The sequence below is a fragment of the Metopolophium dirhodum genome, chromosome 9, assembly GCF_019925205.1.
Source record: "Metopolophium dirhodum isolate CAU chromosome 9, ASM1992520v1, whole genome shotgun sequence".
NCBI classification, from domain to species: Eukaryota; Metazoa; Arthropoda; class Insecta; order Hemiptera; family Aphididae; genus Metopolophium; species Metopolophium dirhodum.
This window is the reverse complement of record NC_083568.1, coordinates 16,163,977-16,186,333: the sequence shown is the minus strand read 5'-3', so window position 1 is coordinate 16,186,333 and position 22,357 is coordinate 16,163,977. Positions and strand designations below refer to the sequence as shown.

At 31.6% G+C, this 22,357-nt stretch overlaps 2 protein-coding genes and 1 pseudogene across 4 annotated transcripts; 2 read left to right on the top strand and 1 right to left on the bottom strand.

Moving 5' to 3' along the window:
• Window positions 1-101: 101 nt before the first annotated feature.
• Window positions 102-21,883, bottom strand: LOC132952439 (uncharacterized). 3 transcript variants are annotated; one of them, XM_061024736.1, is made up of 16 exons: window positions 21,745-21,883; window positions 21,183-21,371; window positions 20,836-21,088; window positions 19,310-19,624; window positions 18,687-18,851; window positions 15,323-15,607; window positions 13,287-13,377; window positions 13,135-13,207; window positions 12,973-13,045; window positions 9,851-9,891; window positions 3,183-3,608; window positions 1,298-1,501; window positions 823-1,018; window positions 590-738; window positions 351-509; window positions 102-273 (listed from the first exon to the last, which is right to left on the bottom strand). In XM_061024736.1, the coding sequence occupies exons 3-16, from the start codon at window positions 21,037-21,039 to the stop codon at window positions 144-146; spliced, it is 2,511 nt and encodes an 836-aa protein (XP_060880719.1). In that variant the 5' UTR covers window positions 21,040-21,088; window positions 21,183-21,371; window positions 21,745-21,883; the 3' UTR covers window positions 102-143. The 3 variants fall into 3 exon arrangements, with proteins under 3 accessions (XP_060880719.1, XP_060880718.1, XP_060880720.1); XM_061024735.1 differs by lacking the exon at window positions 21,745-21,883 and having other exon boundaries at window positions 21,183-21,653; XM_061024737.1 differs by lacking the exons at window positions 12,973-13,045; window positions 13,135-13,207; window positions 13,287-13,377; window positions 21,745-21,883 and having other exon boundaries at window positions 21,183-21,650.
• LOC132952441 (UDP-N-acetylglucosamine transferase subunit ALG14 homolog) lies at window positions 8,595-9,826 on the top strand. The gene has a single exon (XM_061024741.1). It carries the CDS (start codon window positions 8,901-8,903, stop codon window positions 9,543-9,545), a length of 645 nt encoding a protein of 214 aa, XP_060880724.1. The 5' UTR covers window positions 8,595-8,900; the 3' UTR covers window positions 9,546-9,826.
• Window positions 15,803-17,304, top strand: LOC132952350 (uncharacterized; annotated as a pseudogene).
• Window positions 21,884-22,357: the final 474 nt, after the last annotated feature.

Below are 22,357 nucleotides of genomic sequence, written 5' to 3'. Positions count from 1 at the left end.
GTAAATAAAAATATATTACCATTCTTAATAAAAATGATAAAAAAAATATTTTAATGAAGATTGTACAAAATGTTATAGGTTAAAATATATTAATATGTTCACTTGATTTTAACAAATCAATAATTGTTGATCAAAAAAATATTTCATTTAAGAAATATTCTTGACAACGATTTATTTAATGTAGCTTTTACATTTGGTGAAGCTGCTGATGATATTAATGCTGCACCTCTCGGATCTTCGCTCAATCTAGTTAATATATGTTGAGCGGCTTGACTAAAAACATACGAAAATATTTCTAGTTATACGAAATCAATCTTCAATTAGTGTTATAGTTACGATTCATTACTTACCGAGAAGTAGGCGTATTGTCGAATACCATGCTAGTGGCAGCAGTTATCACTGCATCTCTAGCATCTGTTGGTAAATGAAGAGTTCCACTGACTCCGAGTTTATCGACCACTCTGGCTAAGAGACGGCACGCTTCAGCACGGACCATTCGATTTCCATGTCTAGAAAATTAAATGTAAAAATTACTTTTCTTATTCTATATTATATCCAATTTCGTTTTAGATGATGCGACAAAACTCACTTTATCCCTTTAGCTGTGATCACATGCACGCATTTTACGGGATTTACGTTGTCGACCATTGCGTTCAAAGCTTCTGCACTCTGCACCCGAAGAAATTTATTGGTGTCCGCTGTACGCGGAAACAGTGCCGATGCGATTTCTTCAACGTCCTAAACAAAAATGTTACGATTTCAAAAAATATTTGAATGTCTGTTTATTGCCTCGGCGGTCCGTTAGCAGTGTCGTCGACGTACCGGTTCCATTGATTTCGGTACGTAGGTAAACATTTTCTGTGCAGCCGTACACGCGGCTCGCGCCACCTGAGATCGGAGACATTTAATATGTTTAGCCACATTGCGAGCGAATGGCTGCAATGAACCCGGACGCAGTTCTTTACTGTGGAACATGGACAGTCGTGAAATATTCTGTAGACCCGTGACGGCCGCTTCCCTGTTATAACGTAACCGTATAACTTGTTAATCGATAAAAATAATGACATAATAAACTAATTGCTTGTATAAACCAGGTTCAGGTATAACAATGATATAGTGCTCAGTGGGTTATATTTTTGTGGAAAGAATAGGGTGGGTCCGAAAGCTTTCTTATTTTTATCTCTGGTATTAGGGGAGGCTCATACAGATATTCATTTGGCGGAGCTAAGCGCCCATGTTCACTCCCCTACTAGCCAAAGTTGTGATTGTAATTTTTAGTAAGTTCCATCAACTATACCATTCCGGACTATTGATCTGAGTAGAAACCAAATGTAGAGCTCTTTGAGGTTCGTTGAACGGAGTGAGATTTGGTCTAATTTCACTAGGTCGTTTTTTCAGGTTCATTCCGACGGACCTTCTCCTTTCGACCGTTGGTGCTGCGGGTGGCGCCGGTGGTTGCACGACAGACTTCGTAGGTTTTACTTCAGCCACAGGTTTTTTACTGTATGAAAACAAATTACGAATAAATTCATTAAAAACCCTAGATAGACTTCGAAGTGCGAAAATGTCATTGCCCTTCTCTCTGAATTCTGATAGGTACGTGTTACTTTGCCAAAGGAGACAGACGCAAGTAAATAATTTTTGTAGACTATAATCTCAGTCATCTCATATTATGCATGTATGTAATTGAAATTAATGTTCCTATTTTATTTTTCAGTAGTAAAAAAATCATTAATACTTTTGCCAAACTACAGAGGTGTAACAATTGGATTCCTTTACCGTCCAACTCGAAAATATAATGAAAATAATAATGAACACAACAGGTGTATTTTTCTAAATGGATAAGCTTGCTTGCAGGTGCTAACATACTGTCACCGTACTCACTACTCAGCGATACCTCCTTTAGACTCGTCTGGTAGGGCCCAAAATGTTAGTAAACCGTAAGAAAAATATATATAATATACATATATATGAGAATAAATATAAATACCCATTGTCGGAAGGGAGTCGTCCAGCACTCCTAGATGACCCCATGATGAGTATATGATAGACTAATCCTATCCTAGTCGTACCGCGTCTATATAATATATCGCTTAGGTATAAATGTACACACTATTATTGAGTTTGTAGTTTGTACGTTGTATCAGTTCCGTAACCAATGGGATGCACTGGGGGCAAGTGTACAGAAAAACTAGGCAAAACTATAAGAAAAAATGTATTAAGTGCCTCTCCTCACGAACAAACAATTTTCTGACTACGGCTCTGCATTGTATGGAGTATGGACTTCAGGACTGCTCTTACGGGGGTCTTGCGGGGCCCAGGGCCTCGCATTTGGAAGTCAAACTTTTTTTTGAACTGAATGAAAAAGTAATTTTATATGATATAAATATATAATAAAATATAATTTATAGTATTATTCAATTTGAACTTTAAAATTGAAATGCTTATAAAAAAATCTTGTCTATCTATTTTTAATATTTTTAAACTGATATTGTAAAACTGTGTAGCTTTGTATTAAATTTTCAAGATTTTTAATCCAACAAATACAATTTTATTGACATTTATAGAAAAAAAATTTTGTCAAAATTCAAACTTTAGACGCTCATGGCTTATAAAAATCTATTGTTGATTTACGCTCAATTTTTTTTAAAATTTTCACTAACACAACTTGCAAGGAACCTTATATTACGTTTTAAAGTCTTGACGGAGCAAACATTTTTTATCGATATTGATAAAAAAATAATAATAATAGAATATTTCATATTCCAATAAATAGCTCAACATGAATCAAAATATTTTGAAAATTGGTGTATAGAAAATACTAATATAAACGTTCAATGAAATTTGCATATTGTATATAATCTACTGTAATTTTTTTCTAAAATTATAATTATAATAAAAAGTTTTATTTATGTTTAAGTATTTAGGTAGAAGGTCTCTAGGAGGGGCGAGGGCCATGCAAATTCAGTGGCGGATCTAGAATTTTTTTTGGGGGGTCCTTTGTATTTTTCCAAGTTTTACGACACAAATATTTAAAACTGCCCAGTTTATTAACCTAGATGCTGGGTCAATAGGGGTGGGGAGGGCGGGCCTCTCTGGCCCCCCTTAAATTTAACACTGCACACGTTGATATTTTTCCCTAGGCCTCGTAAGTCCAATAAGAGCGGCCGTGATGGACTCACTCGTTTTGCGGTTGAACCTCTGCGCCTGCAGTCGAACACTGCTGCTTAACACTGGCCGGTTTGACGAGATCTGTATCGAAATCATTCATTTCAGACTGCGTCGGTGATTTTTTCTGATCGCTAATCACTTGTTGCTGTTGTGGCAGAAGCCGATCGTCGGGGTCGACAAGTCGAGTTCCCAATATTGCGCTGCCACCAGGGTTTTCGACCGGAATATTTGACGGCGTGTGGTTGGCCGGAGTTTGTCGCCGGGCATCATATTCTTCGTCTGACGATTTGATTCCGCCGCCAGGCGATTCCGCGCGACGAATGGGAGTACGACGGATGTCATAGTCTATATCGGATATTTTTCTGTTGTTGTGTTCCTGTCTGCTGGTCTCCGGTACCACGGTCATGGAAAACGTTGTTCTCATAGAAGACTCAAAACTGACGACAAAAAAAATTCAGGTACGCTGTTATTTATGTATATTATATACCTATGCCTATTTTTTTTTTTTATCCAAAACATTAGTTATTACGGGCTATGGTCATTAGTTTTTCCAAATTTAATTTTTTGTATATAGTTATGCATTTATAGTTTAATATACCTTCAGGCTACAATAGGTATATATTGTACCTGTATATAATACGTGTACAACTAATTATTATTAAATACTTATATATTTAAATGTAGATTTGCTGTCAAAAATATATACTGTTATTCATTGATACAATGAGGGGATGGTGTGATTTTTCGTGTACATGTATATTATAGTATAATATATAGATATGTAGGTAGATACAATAGTAAAAATGTTTTTACACATTTCACAGATAAGCTAAGTGATATTCGTTAAAACTTAAAAATACTCTCGCCCCAATTATAGTAGGTACATATTATATTTACGTCTTATCCACATATATATAGCCCTAGCCCAATCTTATATCCTTAGCTGGACATAAATTATGCCACATAATCAGTCTCTGACAAAGTGTCTTCACTGGAAAGCTTCTTAAATCCATCCTTTCCTCAAGCCACTTATTCTATTATCTATTTTACTTATTGTTCATTTTATTGTAACAGATTGTAAATAAAAATTATAAAAATAAAAAAAAAAAAACATAATCAGTCTATTTCGTTATTCGGAATACTTTTCCCAAAAGTATTTTAAATGACTATTTAGAATATTTTTTAAAAGTTTTTATTCTTAAAAAAAAATACTTTATTAACAATAATAATTGTTTTCTAGTTTCCTTGTTATTCTGGAAATATTTACAATATTATACACAATTCGAATGAACAACTTTAATTATATTATATTTAGAATTATTAAATTCTATATATTGGTGCTAATTTCTCATTTTCTCGAAGAAAAGTATCGTTGGTTTAATATTTAAAACGAAAACTAAAAAATATTTGGAATACTTTATTAGTTTATTCGGAATACTATTGTCTATTTTTATGAATTAGTATTCGTATACATATTCTGAAATCTTAATACTATTTTTCATAAGTAGGTATTCGAGTATTTATTAAAAATAATTTTTAAGAGTATTATACCTAAGTCTGCACATAATATACCTACAGTGTAGTCCTACAACACTATATACACTATACAGGCATATCCATATAGGTAGTCGCGACTTTAGAGTTCAACCCATACTTAGAGTGGTGCCATTTTCATGAATATTATACCAAATGCATGTATATGGTCGTATGGAGAAAATACGATGGATCAAAATATGTAATGAAGCCTAGTTATATATTTTATGTAAAGATCTTACTCGACGGTGGTCGGCGAACACGACGGTACGTGCCTGGGCACTACGAACACGGTGTGATTGAGAGATATATTCTGTTTACGGTGCAGTTTATTTCGTTTGTCCCGGTGCACGGAATTGTGAAATCTGTATCTGCGTTTAGCCGTTGCCAATGTGGTAAGGACCGGCGTAACGGCGAGGTCTTTCGGCGGCAGAGACGCCACAACACTGCGGCGACGACGAGGAGGAGCGAGACCGCAACAAAAACAAGACCGAAACATAATTGTGTACTATTGTGACATCGGCGAAGTGACGGACGTGTCTCGTGATAAAAAAAAAAGAACGAAAAAGCCGTCAGCGGCCGTCGCCGGTAATGTGAAAAACGGACTGCCAATGTGCCGACTGCCGACCACCACATTTACATATTATACTCACGCGGTAACGGTATATAATGATAGGAAGTATATAGATATATGTAAATGTAATATACACAGGTATAGCTTATATACCTAATAATATATTAATAATATGATGTGTGCTGAGCGGTACAGGGTCCTGCTGGTTCTTGCAAGGGGGAGTGGACTTTTATATGCACGCATTGATATATATATATATATAATTTATATTATTGCAGGTATATTAAGTTATGGACGCACGCGATTGATTGGGTTTTTAAACAAGGTCAACGGTCAACCCGCCCCAGCTCGGGGTGGACTGTACGTCTGCTATTTTTCTCATTTATATTATATATGAGGGGGACTTGTTGATGTTTTCGTCATTCGCCTATATAACGATTTGACCCGATTATTATATACGTAATAGATACTATATACTGGTATATAGCCATAAATATAATATATATAATATATTAAATGTATATGTTGATGACATCAATGGATCACTTATCAGCAGAGGCGGACTTAAAAGGGGCAGAGGGGCCTGGGCGCCTGGCCCCTTTGGACTATTAGCCGTGCTATACATAACGTGTATGTCCCAAAAATTCTATATCACCCTTAGTATCTCCGTGGAAAATCAATATATTTTAATGCAGTTTTTTACAGTAATGAGTGTGTAAATTCTAATTAAATGGCAAAATATTTAAATTTTTTTTCTTAAAATACATTTTTACATGCTTCACTGATAATTATATATTTACACAGATTGTCATAAAAAAATCAGAGTTGCAATCGATATTTATTATGCGATTCGTGTTTTGCTAACTATAAGGTAACTTTAATTCTTACGAAGAAAAACAACTTAATTTGCTTTAACTTGGTCGATTTTTAGATAGTTTTAATATTTTTTTTAAAAAACATCACCAAAAATCATTATCTTGAAAATGTAAAAATTTAATACAATTCTTTTGAACATTTTTAAATTTGAATCTTGGGTCATTCGATTAAAATGTCCATACTTAAAACCGTAAAAAACCCGAATTTAAATATATTGATTTGTCACAGACATGTACACATTGTATATATGTTAAATACAAATAGTTACATTGTAAGTTGTGGCATAAAACTTATAATATTATACCTAGGAATGTATAAACTTTTATACCTACTTATAACTTATAAATACGTATACACGTATTGTACATTATATAATTAATAATATGAAATTACCTTATAATATAATAACTAATAAGTAATAATAGTGTTTTTTTAAAAATATGTATTTATAATATTGTTTTAAAAAATATGTTGCAACCCCCCCCCCCTCCACAAAAAAAATCCTATAGGATGCAACACTGCTTATCAGACATCAATATAGGTTACTAATATTCAAACTATTGTATACAACTTAATAGCGTTCGCCCACGCCATCTGCAGTAGATACCTTAGATCTACCTACGCTATACTATTTGTATTATACCTTTCGATTACCCTTTAAATTAAAATTTAAAACAACTAGGAATGCAATTTTTAGATTTTCATTTTCATTTTGATAGAGGATTATTAATTTTTGTAATTTCTAAATAATACAATAATAACCCGTGTTAATATACACGATTTAACGATTAGGACTTTTGTTTATGTTTGAATGTTTGATACCCAGATAGTTGTAATCAGTGGCGTGTAAATGTATAATATAGGGTCCAAGTGTTGCTCAGAAAACACCTTAAATATAGGTGGGTGAGTATTAAATATTAATAGAAGAAAAATAGGACATTTTATGGTTCGGTATAATAATATTATGAGTGATAGCCGAAAGGGATCACCTAAAATTGTTTTACTAGCACCCATTTTTTTTATGATACACGCCACTATGGTTGTAATTTGTACAAAGTACAAGTAACAATATAATGCGTTATTGAAGTGTGGTTGTTTTCAATGAATTTTTAATTTTGTAGGTATACACTATATTATAGGTAAATGAGTATAAAATACAAGTTATCTAATAAAAAAAAAAAGTTTAACTGTAAAGTATGTTTAAAAAGCGGTGTTTTTTGTGTAACTTTGGACACTATTAATTTAGCGCATAATAATAAATACAAATTTTATTTAGGTAGTCCTTTTGTTATTTAATATTAATTAGTAAGTAGGTATTCATAAATTTTTTATTTTTTTTTCGAAACGTTTTTTCTAGACTGAGCGGAGCGATTATGTATTGATTTTACTTATTTTTATGTTTTGTGTCTGTGTACACGATAAGTATAGTCGAAATAATGCTTCGATTTTCATCTTCAGTATCTTGTTCGATGGGAAAGTGAATCTATTTGGTGCATTCGGGAGATCAAAATTAATTTTTTTCTATAAATGATGTAAATCAAATTTTTTTTGTTGGGTCAAAAAAGTGAAAAATTGAATACAAGGCTTCTGATATATTGTTATAATACCTAACAGTTGAAAAATAGTAAAAATACATAGGCACAATTTTTTTTACAAGCATTTAAAGCTCACATTTTTATAAAATTTATCAAATTGAAAATTGAAAAATGATTTTGTAGTTAAATTTATAAAATGTTCAACTTTTATAGCTAAAGATTGAAAATTTAAAACAAAGTTCCACGTAAACAGGTAAATAAAATAGTTTACTCACAATAATATCATAAAATATACTTAGTAATATATCATAGGCTGACCGTTTTCGCTTAGAACCGTTTTTCGTATACAATGATATTATATCATTGAATTCAAATTTAATACTATCCATTTCAGTGACCCACTTGTAACCTACTGTACAGCAGAGCGACACCCACTTGCCCACCTTTTTAATTATAAAATTAAAACTAAAATAATTCTAAAAAATTCACGATTAGACAAAGGAATCTAAATAGGTGAATAGATGAGTACCATATTTTTTTGTTTAATGAACCCCTTATTAAGCTATTGGTTTGTGGCATAAGTTTCATAAAAACACAATTTAATAAATACATCTTAAATAATACCCACGGACTAAGATATCTTAGTCCGTGCACATAATTATTATTTGATTTTATAGTTTTTAATTTGCCGCCATAAAAATGTGGGGCAATCAGAACCACCCTACGAAAATATGGTATGTTGGTACCACCATAGAACAATAGGTTAAAAAAAATAAACAGTTGGTACTACGGACTATATATTATATCTTGGTCTATGGTTGGTACCTTAATAACTTTATCACCTAATATATGTTATCATATAATTAAAACCTTTTATCTGTTTATCAAAATATACATGGCTTAAATATAATTTAGTATTTAGTATTTACTATTTACTATTTACTATTTAGTACTAGATAACCTAGTATATTTAAGCCATGATCAAATATCTTTTGTGTCTCTGTTTCCTCTCAATAATATTTCTCGGTGGTTTCTCGACCTATACCATTTTGCTTTATTGCGTGGACTTTTTTTTTCTAACATACATTTTCTTTTAAGCTGTTATTCATAATACTTTAGTTGCATATTAAACATTTAAAATATTGCAAGTTCAAGTTTAAAATGTATTTTGATCTAAATTATAAAAACAAGTTAAAGTCGTATTTATAACTATGTTATTATTTATTATGTGGTTGCTGATCCCAACCATATTTTCGGCGTACTTTTCTGGTCGTCTTATGTATATAATTTTGCAACGTCTAACTAATACACGATCACTTAAAGAATCAAAACAACCTGTTCGGACATTAATCGTCATTGGTTCAGGCGGACATACAGCTGAAATGTTGCGTTTAATGAATAATATGAACAAGTTGAAATTTATGCCACGTTTGTATCTATTAGCCGACTCAGATACAACAAGCCGTAACCGTGTAGAAAACGATGAAATTGGTTTAGATTGGTCCATTTCAACCATACCACGATCAAGACATGTAAATCAATCATACTTAACATCTATTTTTTCAACTATTTATGCAATTTTTATAACTGTGCCTGTGGTTATATCATTCAAACCGGATATGGTTTTATGCAATGGTCCTGGTACTTGTGTTCCAGTATGTCTGGTTGCTTTTTTGATGAAATTATTCCATTATGCAGATACATCAATTATATTTGTAGAAAGTATCTGCCGGGTTAAGTCTTTATCTCTGACTGGAAAATTAATGTATTTTATTGCCGATTTAATAATTGTTCAATGGCCTGAATTGAGACAAAAATATGGACAGAGAGTACACTATCTTGATGAAGGATTGTGAATTCATAAATCTATTGTTTAATTTAAATAATTTAATACATTTATTAATGTATGTAAGTTATTAATGTACCTATACTATATTGTATTGAAACTTGAAACTATGTTTATAAATTATACCTATGCTTAATTCCTGATTTTACAAAATATTTAAACAATAGGCAATAATAGGGATTACCTACTATTAAAGTATAATAAACAAAATAAACCGTTAGTTTACATGTTATACCTATTATATATTTGTAAAATTAATAAAGTTAATATGTTGAATAATGTATAATAATATGTTTATGTGTATTCTGTACTCACTTTTTAAATGTTTTGTCCATCTTCATATTTTTATAATTTCTCTATAAAAAAAAAACAATAGTTCAGTAGTGTAAAAATGATTATAAAATATAAATAATATAAGTTTTTATAATTAATACTTTAATATTTAATATATAAATAATATTATAATTATTGAATTGTATTATTGTAATATATACAAATGTATACAGTATTACAGTATGGGTAATTTATGTTCAACAGAACAAAAACATATCATGCAAAAAAATGTGATCATTTATTTTTATATTGTGCATGCAGTATAGACGTATAGTATACTTTCTACCTTTTACCTTCTAGCTAGTTATTTTGTGGTTAAGACAAAATATAATAAATTAAGAGTTGGAATTACGTTTAACTCAAGAAGATTACTTTCCTCAATCTAAGTTATGATAACCTATGATTTATTTGTAGTCAAGAAACTCCAAGAGTATGTAATAATAAATTAATGAGTTATGAATCTATGATGTATACTATATTACTATATGTTGTATAGGTATAAAATATATTTATACGTTAAGTATAATATACAAGATACCTAACGATAAGCTATTATATTTTGAGATGATTCAGATTGGACAAAATAATATGAAACCAAATCGATAAGTCTTAAAAACGTAACCAATTTCAATGTTCCTCGCTAGATGAAAATGGTGTCATAGTGATGGACAAAACTACAATAGTGTAAGTTAGTTATTATTTAAGAGGATGTTACGCTGACATTTGTTGTCTTCGTGTTACAAGGGCATTACATACCAAATTGTAAGCTCAGTATAACACGTTTAGCTCCGTTAGTTTGAAAATTAGAGTGAATTTACCTCTTATAAAATTTAAAAGTATGATTATTATCTAGGCAACCTCCTGAGCTTTTTATTATATTTTAATTTTAAAGCGATTTATGAGTATTTTTAGATGTACAAACAATTCACAATTTTAAAATACTCTTAACTCATTTTAAAATTAAAATATAATAAAAAACCGATGAAATTGCATAGAATTATCTTACTTTAAAATTGTTTAAAAGGTCAATTGATTCTAATTTTTATACTAACGAAGCTACACATGCTTTGCTGAACATGCAATTTGCTATATTACACACTTGTAAGACGGAGACAACAATTGTCGGTGTAACGTCCTCTTAAGTGAGTAATACTATATTAAAACTACAGATTAAATAATTTAATCTGTGTTAAAACTAAGTAAGTAACAATCTATAACAACAAAAATTATGATACCTACTTAATAGAAATAATAATATAATAAATTAAACTCATTCAGGCGCGTATGAGGGATGTCCGATGGAGGTTAAGTTAATATATCCAATAAGTCAGCAATTGGATGTACGTGACTATTGACTCGAGAAAAAATTTTGGTTAAATACTGGATATGTATATTAACCATTTCGCCATTTCTGGATTAATGGTGGCTAGCCGGTGCACACTTGAAGCCAATAATAATTAGTATTAGTTATTTAAAGGACGCCCTTGGCCCATCATAAAGTGCCATCCCTGGTCCTGATGGTCTCTTGATCCCCCCTTGAACGCAGCATGTTTCCTTATACTCCCAGTGCTCATGGACCACAACAGTGTTTCATTAGTAATAAGAATTATTTATTTATTTATTTAATTAAAAAAGTATATTGAATATTTTTCTTACTGATGTTCTAATATTCAAACAATGTTTTTTAATTTTTTAAGACGGGGTTAAGAGATACTGAGATACACAATAATATTAAGGAACATATTCAAATATTAAATCCTTTTAGTTTATATGCATTTATAGTTTATATTGAGTTCCAATAAGTTAAATTATTTTGTACACAATTTAGAGGTATTTATTTATAAATTATAATTATAAGTAGGTAAATATAATATTAGGATTTAATTATGACTCAATTTTTTTTAAGCTACATAGTCCGCATAAAAAAAGATTAATTCTTAACCTTTCATTTAATTGTAGGTATATACCTAAACCGGCATAATTCTAGTTTAGCTCCCAAGCGATTATTTGAATTTTTTTTTTTTGCAAAATGTGTGTTTTAGTATGCTTTGTTTAATGGTACTTTAAAAAAAAAGTCGCTCGGACATAGTTTTGATGTTATGGCCTTCCAAAGTTAGCGATTTTACGTTTATACCATTGCGCGGAACACCATACTTTGTCATGTCGCGCGGGGGACTCGACTCTCAGGTTTGACCGAGGAGCCAACGACGAGTGCCGCAAACTGTGTAATCACTGCCCATATACTACAACATAACTTACCCTGTGACCTACTTGAGGTGATGTTGCATAGGTAGCAAGTTGGAGGATATTTTCGATTTGCGCCGAGGAGCGCAGCGACGAGTGCCACAAACTGTGTAATCACTGCCTTATTTGAAGTGTCATAACTTCGAAACTTGAAACTTGAAAATCGAGTATTTTGAAGTTTTTTGAACATAACTTCCATTAGAAGTTTGAGCTACTTTTATTTAAAGTACCATTACAAAAAGCATACAAAAACACACATTTTACAAAAAAAAAAAATTCAAAAAATCGCTTGGGAGCTAAACTAGAATTGTTCCCCTAGACCTACTATATTAGCTGAATAACCGTATAAAAAATCGTCGAAAGAACCATGTAAGTAGGCAGTGGCGTATCTGCGGGGCTTATATGGGGTTCATATCTTAGTTCAATACTAGTTTATATCTACGTTTTACGGTAAACATTATATCGATTTTAATAATTTTATAAATAAAATAAAATACAGAAGAATCTTAACATTTTATATTTTTATAAACTAAATTGAAATGTAGCACGGACCAGTGAAAAATGGTACGCGGGCCGTATGCGGCCTGCGGGATCCAGTTGCCCATCCCTGCTATAGAGTATAGACCATTGTGTTTGACGCATACCTTTGAGTGTACTTAATGGATAAAAATATGAAAAACCTTCACTAGTCTATACTCGGCCCTTATTCTATACTCACTGGCCACTACCGTATGCCCGCATGCCGTGATAATCCTGAATACGCGCCTGCTGGCGTATAGAAATAGTTGGGTGTATAATGTATATAATACATGTGTGTATAATAGTATAGATCTATTGTTTCATAAAAGTTGTATACTAACATCAAATGAATCGTTGGTCCTTCCAGTACAAAGAATAGCGTGTGGAGAAAAAAATCCCTTATTAAGTGATATTCTAAAAAAAAAAAAAATGTATAATTTTGTTCTTTGATTTACAAGTGTTGGTAAAACGACTGGAAAATTCCTTAACGTAATATTATATACCTATCGTCCAATTTCCTTCTGAAAGTTGTGCCTAATAACGGACCTACACGAGCACTTGAAAATTGTTTGAAATCTGAAAAGTTATAGAAAAAATATCTAATAATTCGAAAAATTGAAACACATGAAAAGTTATTCATAGTATAGGTAAATACTTGAATGTCGTAAGGGTGGTAAGGTGTTTGGCCTCACTTGATTGATTACTCGTTTTTGATACAAATAATTACCGGAACTTCGAAATTGGGTCTAAGAATAAAATAAAGTTATAATGTCAAGTTGAGAGACTTAAAAAACAATGTATGTTTTAATATATAATATATATAGTCAATATAAATAATGGGTAAATATAGCATACATTATGCACCTATCTAATAACGAAAATTGGGGTTATTCACCCTCATTCAAAACTGTTTTATAGATTTCCTGTCACACACCATAGGTATTCCGGTATTTGCATGGTCACTAGTCATTTAACCTAAAATGCTTCATTTTCCTAACTTTTATAATATATTGATCCAAGATGACCTTTCACAATACAAGACAATATTGTATCATCACTGAATATGTTATAGTAATATAGGTACTATAGGTATACATCTACTGGTGTCCGATTTATACCATTATTATAAATAAAAAGTACACCGACACGCAGGTGGTGGGTATTTCCTCTAAATGAAAAACTTATTAGTTTGACCCAATTTCACGCGCCGTCACTTTTCCACAATAAGTAGGTACCGACGTTAAAAGTGAATATTTACAGTAACACGCAAAAATGCTAATTTTCAACTCCTGTATAGCTTTATGTAGGGCAATAGTGTTTCGTGATTAATACCTTAATGGCTCGATGTTGACCTATTTATAATGTCTACCACCACGCGCCACAATAGCCGGAAAGACTTGGACGTTATCGGGCACCTAAATCTATACAAAAGCTGTGTGCTAAGTTTACTAACACACAGGTCGATTCTAATTTCTGAGATACCCAGATACCTAAGTACGACGCAATTCATTTTTAAATACATTTGTATGAAAAAAAATAAAATTAGTTTAAGCTGAATATTATATAATTTAGAACTAAATAATAAATGCATTAGATTAATTTTAGAAAATTAAATTTTATAACAATACAGGCATGGTCTCAAAAACACGAGTTATAGTACCTATCATTTGATATTACAATAATATCTAAATAGAATAAAATGTAATAATCTTAATCATAATAAAATACCTAGTAGAATCTCAGTAGTTTAAGTTGTTGAAAAGTTTAGAGATAATTAAAGGTCTTTATTAGCAAGACTCATAGACGATATGGAGGGTAGTTTAAAATGATTTTTTATACTTAGACGAGGAAAATAGAATAAAAAAAATCTAATAATTAACCACGTGTTCGATACTTCGTCACTTAGGTTAATTCGAAAAACACTGGAAATGTATAATATGTTAATACTAATCATTTTATACATAAAATACATAGGTACTTAGTAGATTTTCTTAAATAATTTTAGCTACGCTTAAAGCAACTGCAAACGCATTGATTCAGTTTAGGAAATGAATACAGATTTTTATCATAACGAAATCCTTAGGTATTGTAGGTGTATCGCGTGTACGTAATCTAATATAAAGTCAAGGAGCCAAATCACTAACTAAGTGTATAGGTAACCAGCTAACAATAAAGTTGTGACTTGTGGGGCAAACTTAAAAGTTTTTAAACTCGGATTGAGTTGAAAGTTTACTTAGTTTTATTCTTGATTATTTTATTGTGTTATACCTAGACTATCAATTTTTTTAGCGAAAACTTTATAAATGTTATTTATTTTTTATGTGAAAAAGTCATAGGTACCAAGTTGATGGTATGTCGCAATTAATTTATGTATGTGCGCCAAATGAAATTTGATAACCGGCAAAGTTAACTATGATTAAAACATGATAAATTATAGATAATGGTTTATGGTTACTATTATAAAAGCACTATATAAGGTAGGTCAAACTAATTTATTAATTAAATTAAGTATAATATAATTACGATGAGAATAAAATTGTATAGGAAATTATAGGTATATACAGGCATTATAATAGTATTATTATTGCATATTAGCATCTACCTATAAAGGCATAGAGATATTAAAAATTGAATAATAATCATGCTAAATAAATAATAAAGTAAAACTGTTGAGGTAAATGTGGTTTTTACTTGTCGTGAAAGTGGTAATTTTATTGTCATGTTTTCCACTTCATCTTTGGGGTGTTTCGGTACGCTCAATGCAGGCTTGATTGGAATTGGAATACCAGTAGACTTGATTACCTCAGGGTCATCAGAAACATCAGGACTTCGAATTTTAATAAGCTCTCCGCCAAACGTTACTCTTCTAGGTGTTTTTGGAGTTTCTACATCGTCTTCATCGTCATACGACGATATTGAAGAATCTCGACCAGACGATGAAGATATTCTATACACTTCACACAAAACTTCAAAATCCTATGAAGAAAATATAACTTAATGCAATCCTAAAATTAAAAGTTAAATACTTAATACTACCTATAACCTATGTAGGTATGTATGATAGTATGATTATACCAGCTATGTATAAACTATAGGTAGGTCGTAAGTATTCAATATTAGAATATGACCTAGAAGGAACGTAGAGTTTTCATATTGAGTACGTGTCAATGCATGGATGTTAAAACACGTAAAAATACCGAACTGTCTAACCGCAAAAAAGCTTTAAAATTGTATATAACTGATGACCAAGGTGTCAAAATACAAGTATGCAAACCCTCTTTTTTAACCACTTTAGGCTTTAAAAAAACAAATTATAGAGTTCTAGATATATTAAGACATAATCCCAATGATCAAGTAGAAGCTCTCGATGATCATCGTGGTAAGAAATCGACCAAAAAGTATTTATATCAACATTTAATAGAAGACCATATCGAGTCATTTAACCCGACTGTATCACACTATCGGCGTGAGCACGCTCCAAATATTCGGTATTTACCGAGTGACATCACAGTTACGCTATAATGCATCAATTATTTTTAGAAAAATATCCTGAACATCAATATTCGATTTCGTATGATTATTATAGAAATCAGGTTTCTAAAAAAAATAGATCGTTTACTGTACTCGGTCATGAAGAGTATGAGGTATGTGAAAGTTTAAAAATCCATGAACACGTAAAAGACAATTTAGTTTACGATTGTGAAATTTTCCAAACTTACTCTGTACATAAAAAAAAGCCGATGTTGCAAGAGGTCTGTACCAAGAGCACGCGAAAAATGAATTCGATACAAAATCTATTTATGTTACAGTAGATCTGTAAAAAGTTATTATGTTACCATGTGTAATAGGCGGATATTGGGGGGGACTTGGGGGGCATAAGCCCCCCCCCTGAATGTAACAAACTACACTAGATGTCAAAATAAATTGTGTATTTTAATATACCTATATATACTTGGTGCCTCTGCTAGAATAAAGTAGGAGTACTGAGTAGCCACTAGTTAGTAGGTATTGAAGCGTTTAAAAATGTATGTTACCGCTAATGGATAAGACAAAAATGTTAAGCCCCCCACGGACGTGACCAAATATCCGCCGCCTATGCATGTGTTGATACATTTAAAAAAGTTTTGTTTACTAAACGAATAGTTGCATACAATGAAAGCTTTGTACCTATCGGAGGAAATAAACATATTTTTCCATTTGCATGCGTATGGCATGAAGGTATAAGTGGGCGTAAAAAGGAAGACTTAGTCAGTACATTTTATTCGTTTTTCTTGCACTATCGCGATGCTCATAAGTTGAAAATTTGGCTAGATAACTGCAGCAGTCAAAATAAGAACTGGTGTTTATTATCATTTTTAGTATACATAGTCAACTCAGATAAAATTTGTGCCCAAGAAATTGTTTTAAATTATTTTGAAGCCGGGCACACATTTATGTCGGCCGATAGTTTCCACCATCAAGTGGAACTCTCTTTAAAACGTCAGAAGAAAACATACGATTTCGAAGATTTTGCCAAAGCAGTAGGGGCGGCCAATAAAGGAAATGTTAACTTAAAAAAAATGAGTTTTTCTGATTTTTTTCAATGGAAAGATTATAAGGCACAACAGAAACTATTAAAGTCCACAAATAGAGTTTTGTTGAGAGACATTGTTTCAATTAAAGCTGAACGTTGAAAATACGTATTGTTTACTAAAACTCAATTTAATGATGAAAAATACACAACATTAGATTTCATTCAAAAAAAGTACATGAACAAAAAAGGAATGACTCTGCCATCTTCGCATACAGAGAATTGTGGAATACCAAAAAAAAAAACGTGACGGTATTCTTTCGAATTTGAGCCAAATTCTCCCAACAAATAGAAAACAATTTTGGGAAAATATAACGGTACATACCTAACCAATAATTCATCTAAATTATAATTATTTAATATCTATTATATAAAAAAATATTTAACACTTTTATAATTATAGTTACTAACATTATGTTAATTTATACTGCATGTATCTCTTTTAATAATTTATTTTGTGTAACTCATATTTTCATATGTTATTTTTATATATTTCCATTTTTATATGTATTTTAAAAATGTATAATGACTAGATATAACTCTGATTTCAATATAAAGATACTGTTATTACTTTCAAATTGTGTTATAAATTATAACTAAAAATTAGTATTCATAATATACGATATACGGCGTTATTTTTTCAATCGTTGGTGATTAATACATTTTGGTATGCTACGTAAAAAAAGCCGTAACCAGAATTACGGCATTTTTGCCAAGTAAACTATTCTAAATAATTAATCACATACTTAGTATGAATATCAAAACAAGCATATCTTGGTGAAATAAAAATTTTAAATAAAATTGAATAGTTCCATTGCATTCATCGAGTATATTTTCATAAGAAATTATGTATTTTAGTTTGAAAAATGTTATATTTATGAAAATAGAACTACCAAAAACCACTAAACATAAAAACTCATTTTTCTCGAAATGTCATGAAGGAAACTTACGGCATTCTTCCTTAGGACGGCTGTATATGTACATGATAATATTATATAATATATTTTTTCGGAAGGTTCATTTTATACAAATACTGAAATACACACAAACATACCTAATGGTAAATAAAATTAGACAAAAATAATAAAATAACTAAATATCGATAAAAAAAAAATAACACTTTATACATACCGGCCAATGGTTTAGGTTATAGGCAGGTCGTAGGTACAACAAATATTTTGCGGTATAGGTTAGTACCTATTATACATGTACCTATATTACTATATTTTATAATTTAAGTACTAGTACCAACGTGTTTATTTTAAGTCTTAATTCTTATAGTCTTATATGTATGACTATTATTATTTAAACATGTAAGGCCTACCTACTTATAAATGTTTTTATATTCTTATGGACATATGGTAGGTTGTAGGTAAGTATAAATAATATAGGTACCTATGTATAGTATATATAGTAGTACCATAAGGCATAAATATAATACCATTATTCAGTTGAAATAAATTGTTTATAATTTAAATAATTTACCTTTTTAATAATAGGATGAAATGTTTCAAGATAATGATCAAATTTATTTCTTCCGACAATTTCTTTAACTCTGTCCAAACAGTAAACCGCGGCTTGTTGAAATGTCGCTTGTACCATCTTGTTGGATAAGGCAGTTACAAGGTGCACAAACGTAGGTATGGCAATCTAGACAAAATAAATAGACTAAAACTTCAAAGTTCAAATTGATAAAGTTTAAAGTTTAATGACTGAAACCACACAGCCAAACTCTATATTTTTTTAATTCAATCACAAGTATTTTATTTGTTATTTACTATTAGTTGAGATATTTCTTAACATAACAATTTAAAATTACAATTTAATACAAACTTTTAGTGATATTTAAAATGATAATAGTTTTTGTTTTAATAGATCATTATTAATTAATACGATATTGTATTAGACATCCTCGTATTTATTGTGGCAAAAACTAAAATGATAAAAAATATACAATATTTTTATTTTTATCACTGAATTTCGATTTTCGAGTATAAAATTTTATAGCCAATAGGAGCTTTGGATCAACTATACGTGTTTAAAATATTTTTTTGTAAATAATATGAATAAAATAATCGCATTATTTAAAGAATTATTTTTCCACTCACAGGCCGTTCTCCATTTCTCTTAACGATTTGCTGAAGTACTACTGGAACGCATTCCATGACATTCACGGTGAGACTTGATTTGGCACCAGATACATCCAATCCTTGTACGATCATGGACTTGAGAACGAATTCGGGGTCCGCGGAGTGTTGTACGTAAACTAATATCGCATCCATAGAGCTACTTCTGAGGGCTGGTGAAAAGTGTGCAAGATTCGTAATGACCGCCGGGAGTATTGTTGGGGACATCAACGCATCCAGTTGTGGGCCGACTGCTGGTACAACGTAAGCCAGCACTCGTGAACCGTGAAGTCTCACCTACAATGTATTGCGTATAACGTATTATGTTACAAGATTAAAGAACGTACCTACGTGGCTACGTGGCTAAGTCACTCCAGTCCACTGGGTTTCAATCTTTGAAAAGTCATGCCAGCCCCCCTATTTTAATTTTAACATAACTCTTATAGGGGTTGCCATATACAAATTCTAAGAATTGTTCGTACAAATAGCGAGTATAGCCTATACGGTATACTAAAAAAAAAAATACGAAATTTCTTATACGGGGGCTGGCGTGACGTGTGAAAAAGTTAAATATAAATATAAAATAATTCACAATTAAACTTTGTGTAAAATATAGATACCTATTATTGTTATGGAAAAATTTAAGATTTCCTGCGATAAACAATTTAGCGGGTAAGTAATAATATGTCATAAATAAATAATAATACTATATATCTAATACAGTTACAACGATGATTGAGCATTTTGGTGGCGTTTTATTTTAGATGGATAAATAGATTTGCACAACTATTTAAAATTGCTAGGTACGTGGATAATTTTTTTCGTGAAAATTATGTATTATAAATGAAAGCTATAATTTAATCTGCTGGCAACAAAATAATACCTATTAAAATAATAAATATATGTATCTTTGGACTTTGAGTAAAAATTAAACAGAATATTGCTGGAAAACACCCCTAAAAATATATATTCAAAAATGACGATATCTATCTAAATCAATCGATGAATAATTTACGTAGAATTAGCATGGCTTACTAGGTATTTAAAAACAAACGCGGTTTTAATATTTTATATAATTAAGTACTTAACTATTATTTCAGAAATTAATATATATATTAAAAAAAGAAGTTTTTGGAAGGACCCAAAAAAATTGGTCTTCAAAAATGTATCTTAGCACCCCGTACAACATGTCACCGGTACTATTGCGCCAAGCATATTGTGGCCAATGACTGGCCATCATGGTATAGTATACATAAAACATAATATATCATAGGTACTGCTCAGTCGCAAAAGCCATGCAGCCAGGGGTGGCCCCAGGGGGAGGCCTAGGGGCCGCTTCCCCTCCAAGCTGTATTTTTAAACAATTTTATATTGTAAAAAACAAAATAACAAAAAAAATCATCGACATTTTCTGAAAAATAGGACTGCTCCCCCCCCCCTTAACCATATCTTTGGAGCCGACCCTGCATGCAGCTCCAGGATCTATACACCGTGCACAATTTACCGACCTGCCATTCGGGATGCTGCAGTCGGACGGCCAACTCGGCGAACACTTCCTGTCGGTCGACGTTGGCCGGGAACCGGTTCTTCTTGATCACATACTGCCAGACGGGAGTCAGCTCCAGGTGACAGTGGCCGGAGCGAAACTTCTCCGGAGTGGACACCGGGTCGGCGGCGATCCGGACGTCCGGACGCAGCGTGGCGGTTTGCATTATATTATTATTACGAGTCACGACGATGTGCCGAGCACCAGTGGTCCAGCTACACGCCGATAATAACAACAATAACAATTATTGTGGCTTGGATATCATAAAAATAATTATTATCATGAAATATATTATAATATTATTATTACGGTGCAACAATACGAGTGCAGGCATCGCACACCACCAATGACCACCCGTCTCCGTCGGTTCGCCCGCGCGCAAAGCGCCTTATTGTAGCAGTGTAGTTGTAGGTAGGTGTCTTATATACCTAAATATAGCGTTCGCATAGCAACACAAACCGTGTATGTATGTACGTACACAATCGTTGAATCGTGTACCTGTACATAATATATATATATAAACCTAGGTGTAATAATGAGAGGTGTATACGGGGTGAACCGTTGTTTAAGTGACTATATATAATACAACACAGTACTTTCTTTAATATTTTATACCTAGTCTATTTCTGTAGCGATTTTTTTTTCTTTAATTCATGATAATAGGGGCGTATTTTACTATTATATCGAACATCATAATATTATAGTTATTTGTTCGTGAAATATTTCTACGTAACTACGTGCCTATACATAAAAAACATTTTATTGAAAAATTGAATAAGAAATTTAGTGTAGCTAGTTATACGGATCACCCCGTATATTATAATATATTATGACTTATGAGGTAGAATGTTTTATTTTTATGTATATATACCTACGCGTCGGAATAAATCACACGAAACATAACACTTAGCGCTCGGTGGTTGACGCGCATACTTCGTGTAAGGGTGGCCGCCAAAGGGACACCGCTTCTTTCAGCCCCCTGCGGCCCCTACCACCCCACCACATATTTTAGCTTGTGTCGGGACTTGTACACTAATGTAGAACATATGTGCGTCAATTTGGACTTGGGAGTTGGGAGGCACCCGCAACGCCGCCGTGTATACAAATAATGACGCACACTATACCAGAAATATAAAAAATCTGAAGTATATTAAGTTATATCATACCCATTTTTTCCCTTTAAAAATGAATTTATTCAAATTCTGGTCTTTGAAATTTTTAACTATATTTAAGAATCATTAAAAAAAGTAGATGTCGCTCTGCTGTACAGTAGGTTACAAGTGGGTCACTGTATAATGGATGGTATTAAATTTGAATTCAATGATATAATATCATTGTATGTATAAATGTATACGAAAAACGATTCTGAGCGGTGACAGTTTGTCAGTAGTCAGTATGGATATTTTATATTATATTTATATTGTTATTACTATTATTAATCCGTAAGTTGAATTAATATTATAAAATTACAAAAAAATAACTAA

Excerpts from the sequence above, each read along its gene's own strand:
- LOC132952441 (XM_061024741.1), top strand. The coding sequence starts at position 8,901 with ATGTTATTATTTATTATGTGGTTGCTGATCCCAACCATATTTTCGGCG.
- LOC132952439 (XM_061024736.1), bottom strand. The coding sequence starts at position 21,039 with ATGCAAACCGCCACGCTGCGTCCGGACGTCCGGATCGCCGCCGACCCG. Across the intron at positions 18,852-19,309 it reads AGAGAAATGGAGAACGGCCT|ATTGCCATACCTACGTTTGT; the intron begins GTGAGTGGAAAA and ends TATTTTGTCTAG. Across the intron at positions 9,892-12,972 it reads GGACCAACGATTCATTTGAT|AGAAATTATAAAAATATGAA; the intron begins GTTAGTATACAA and ends TTTTTTTTATAG.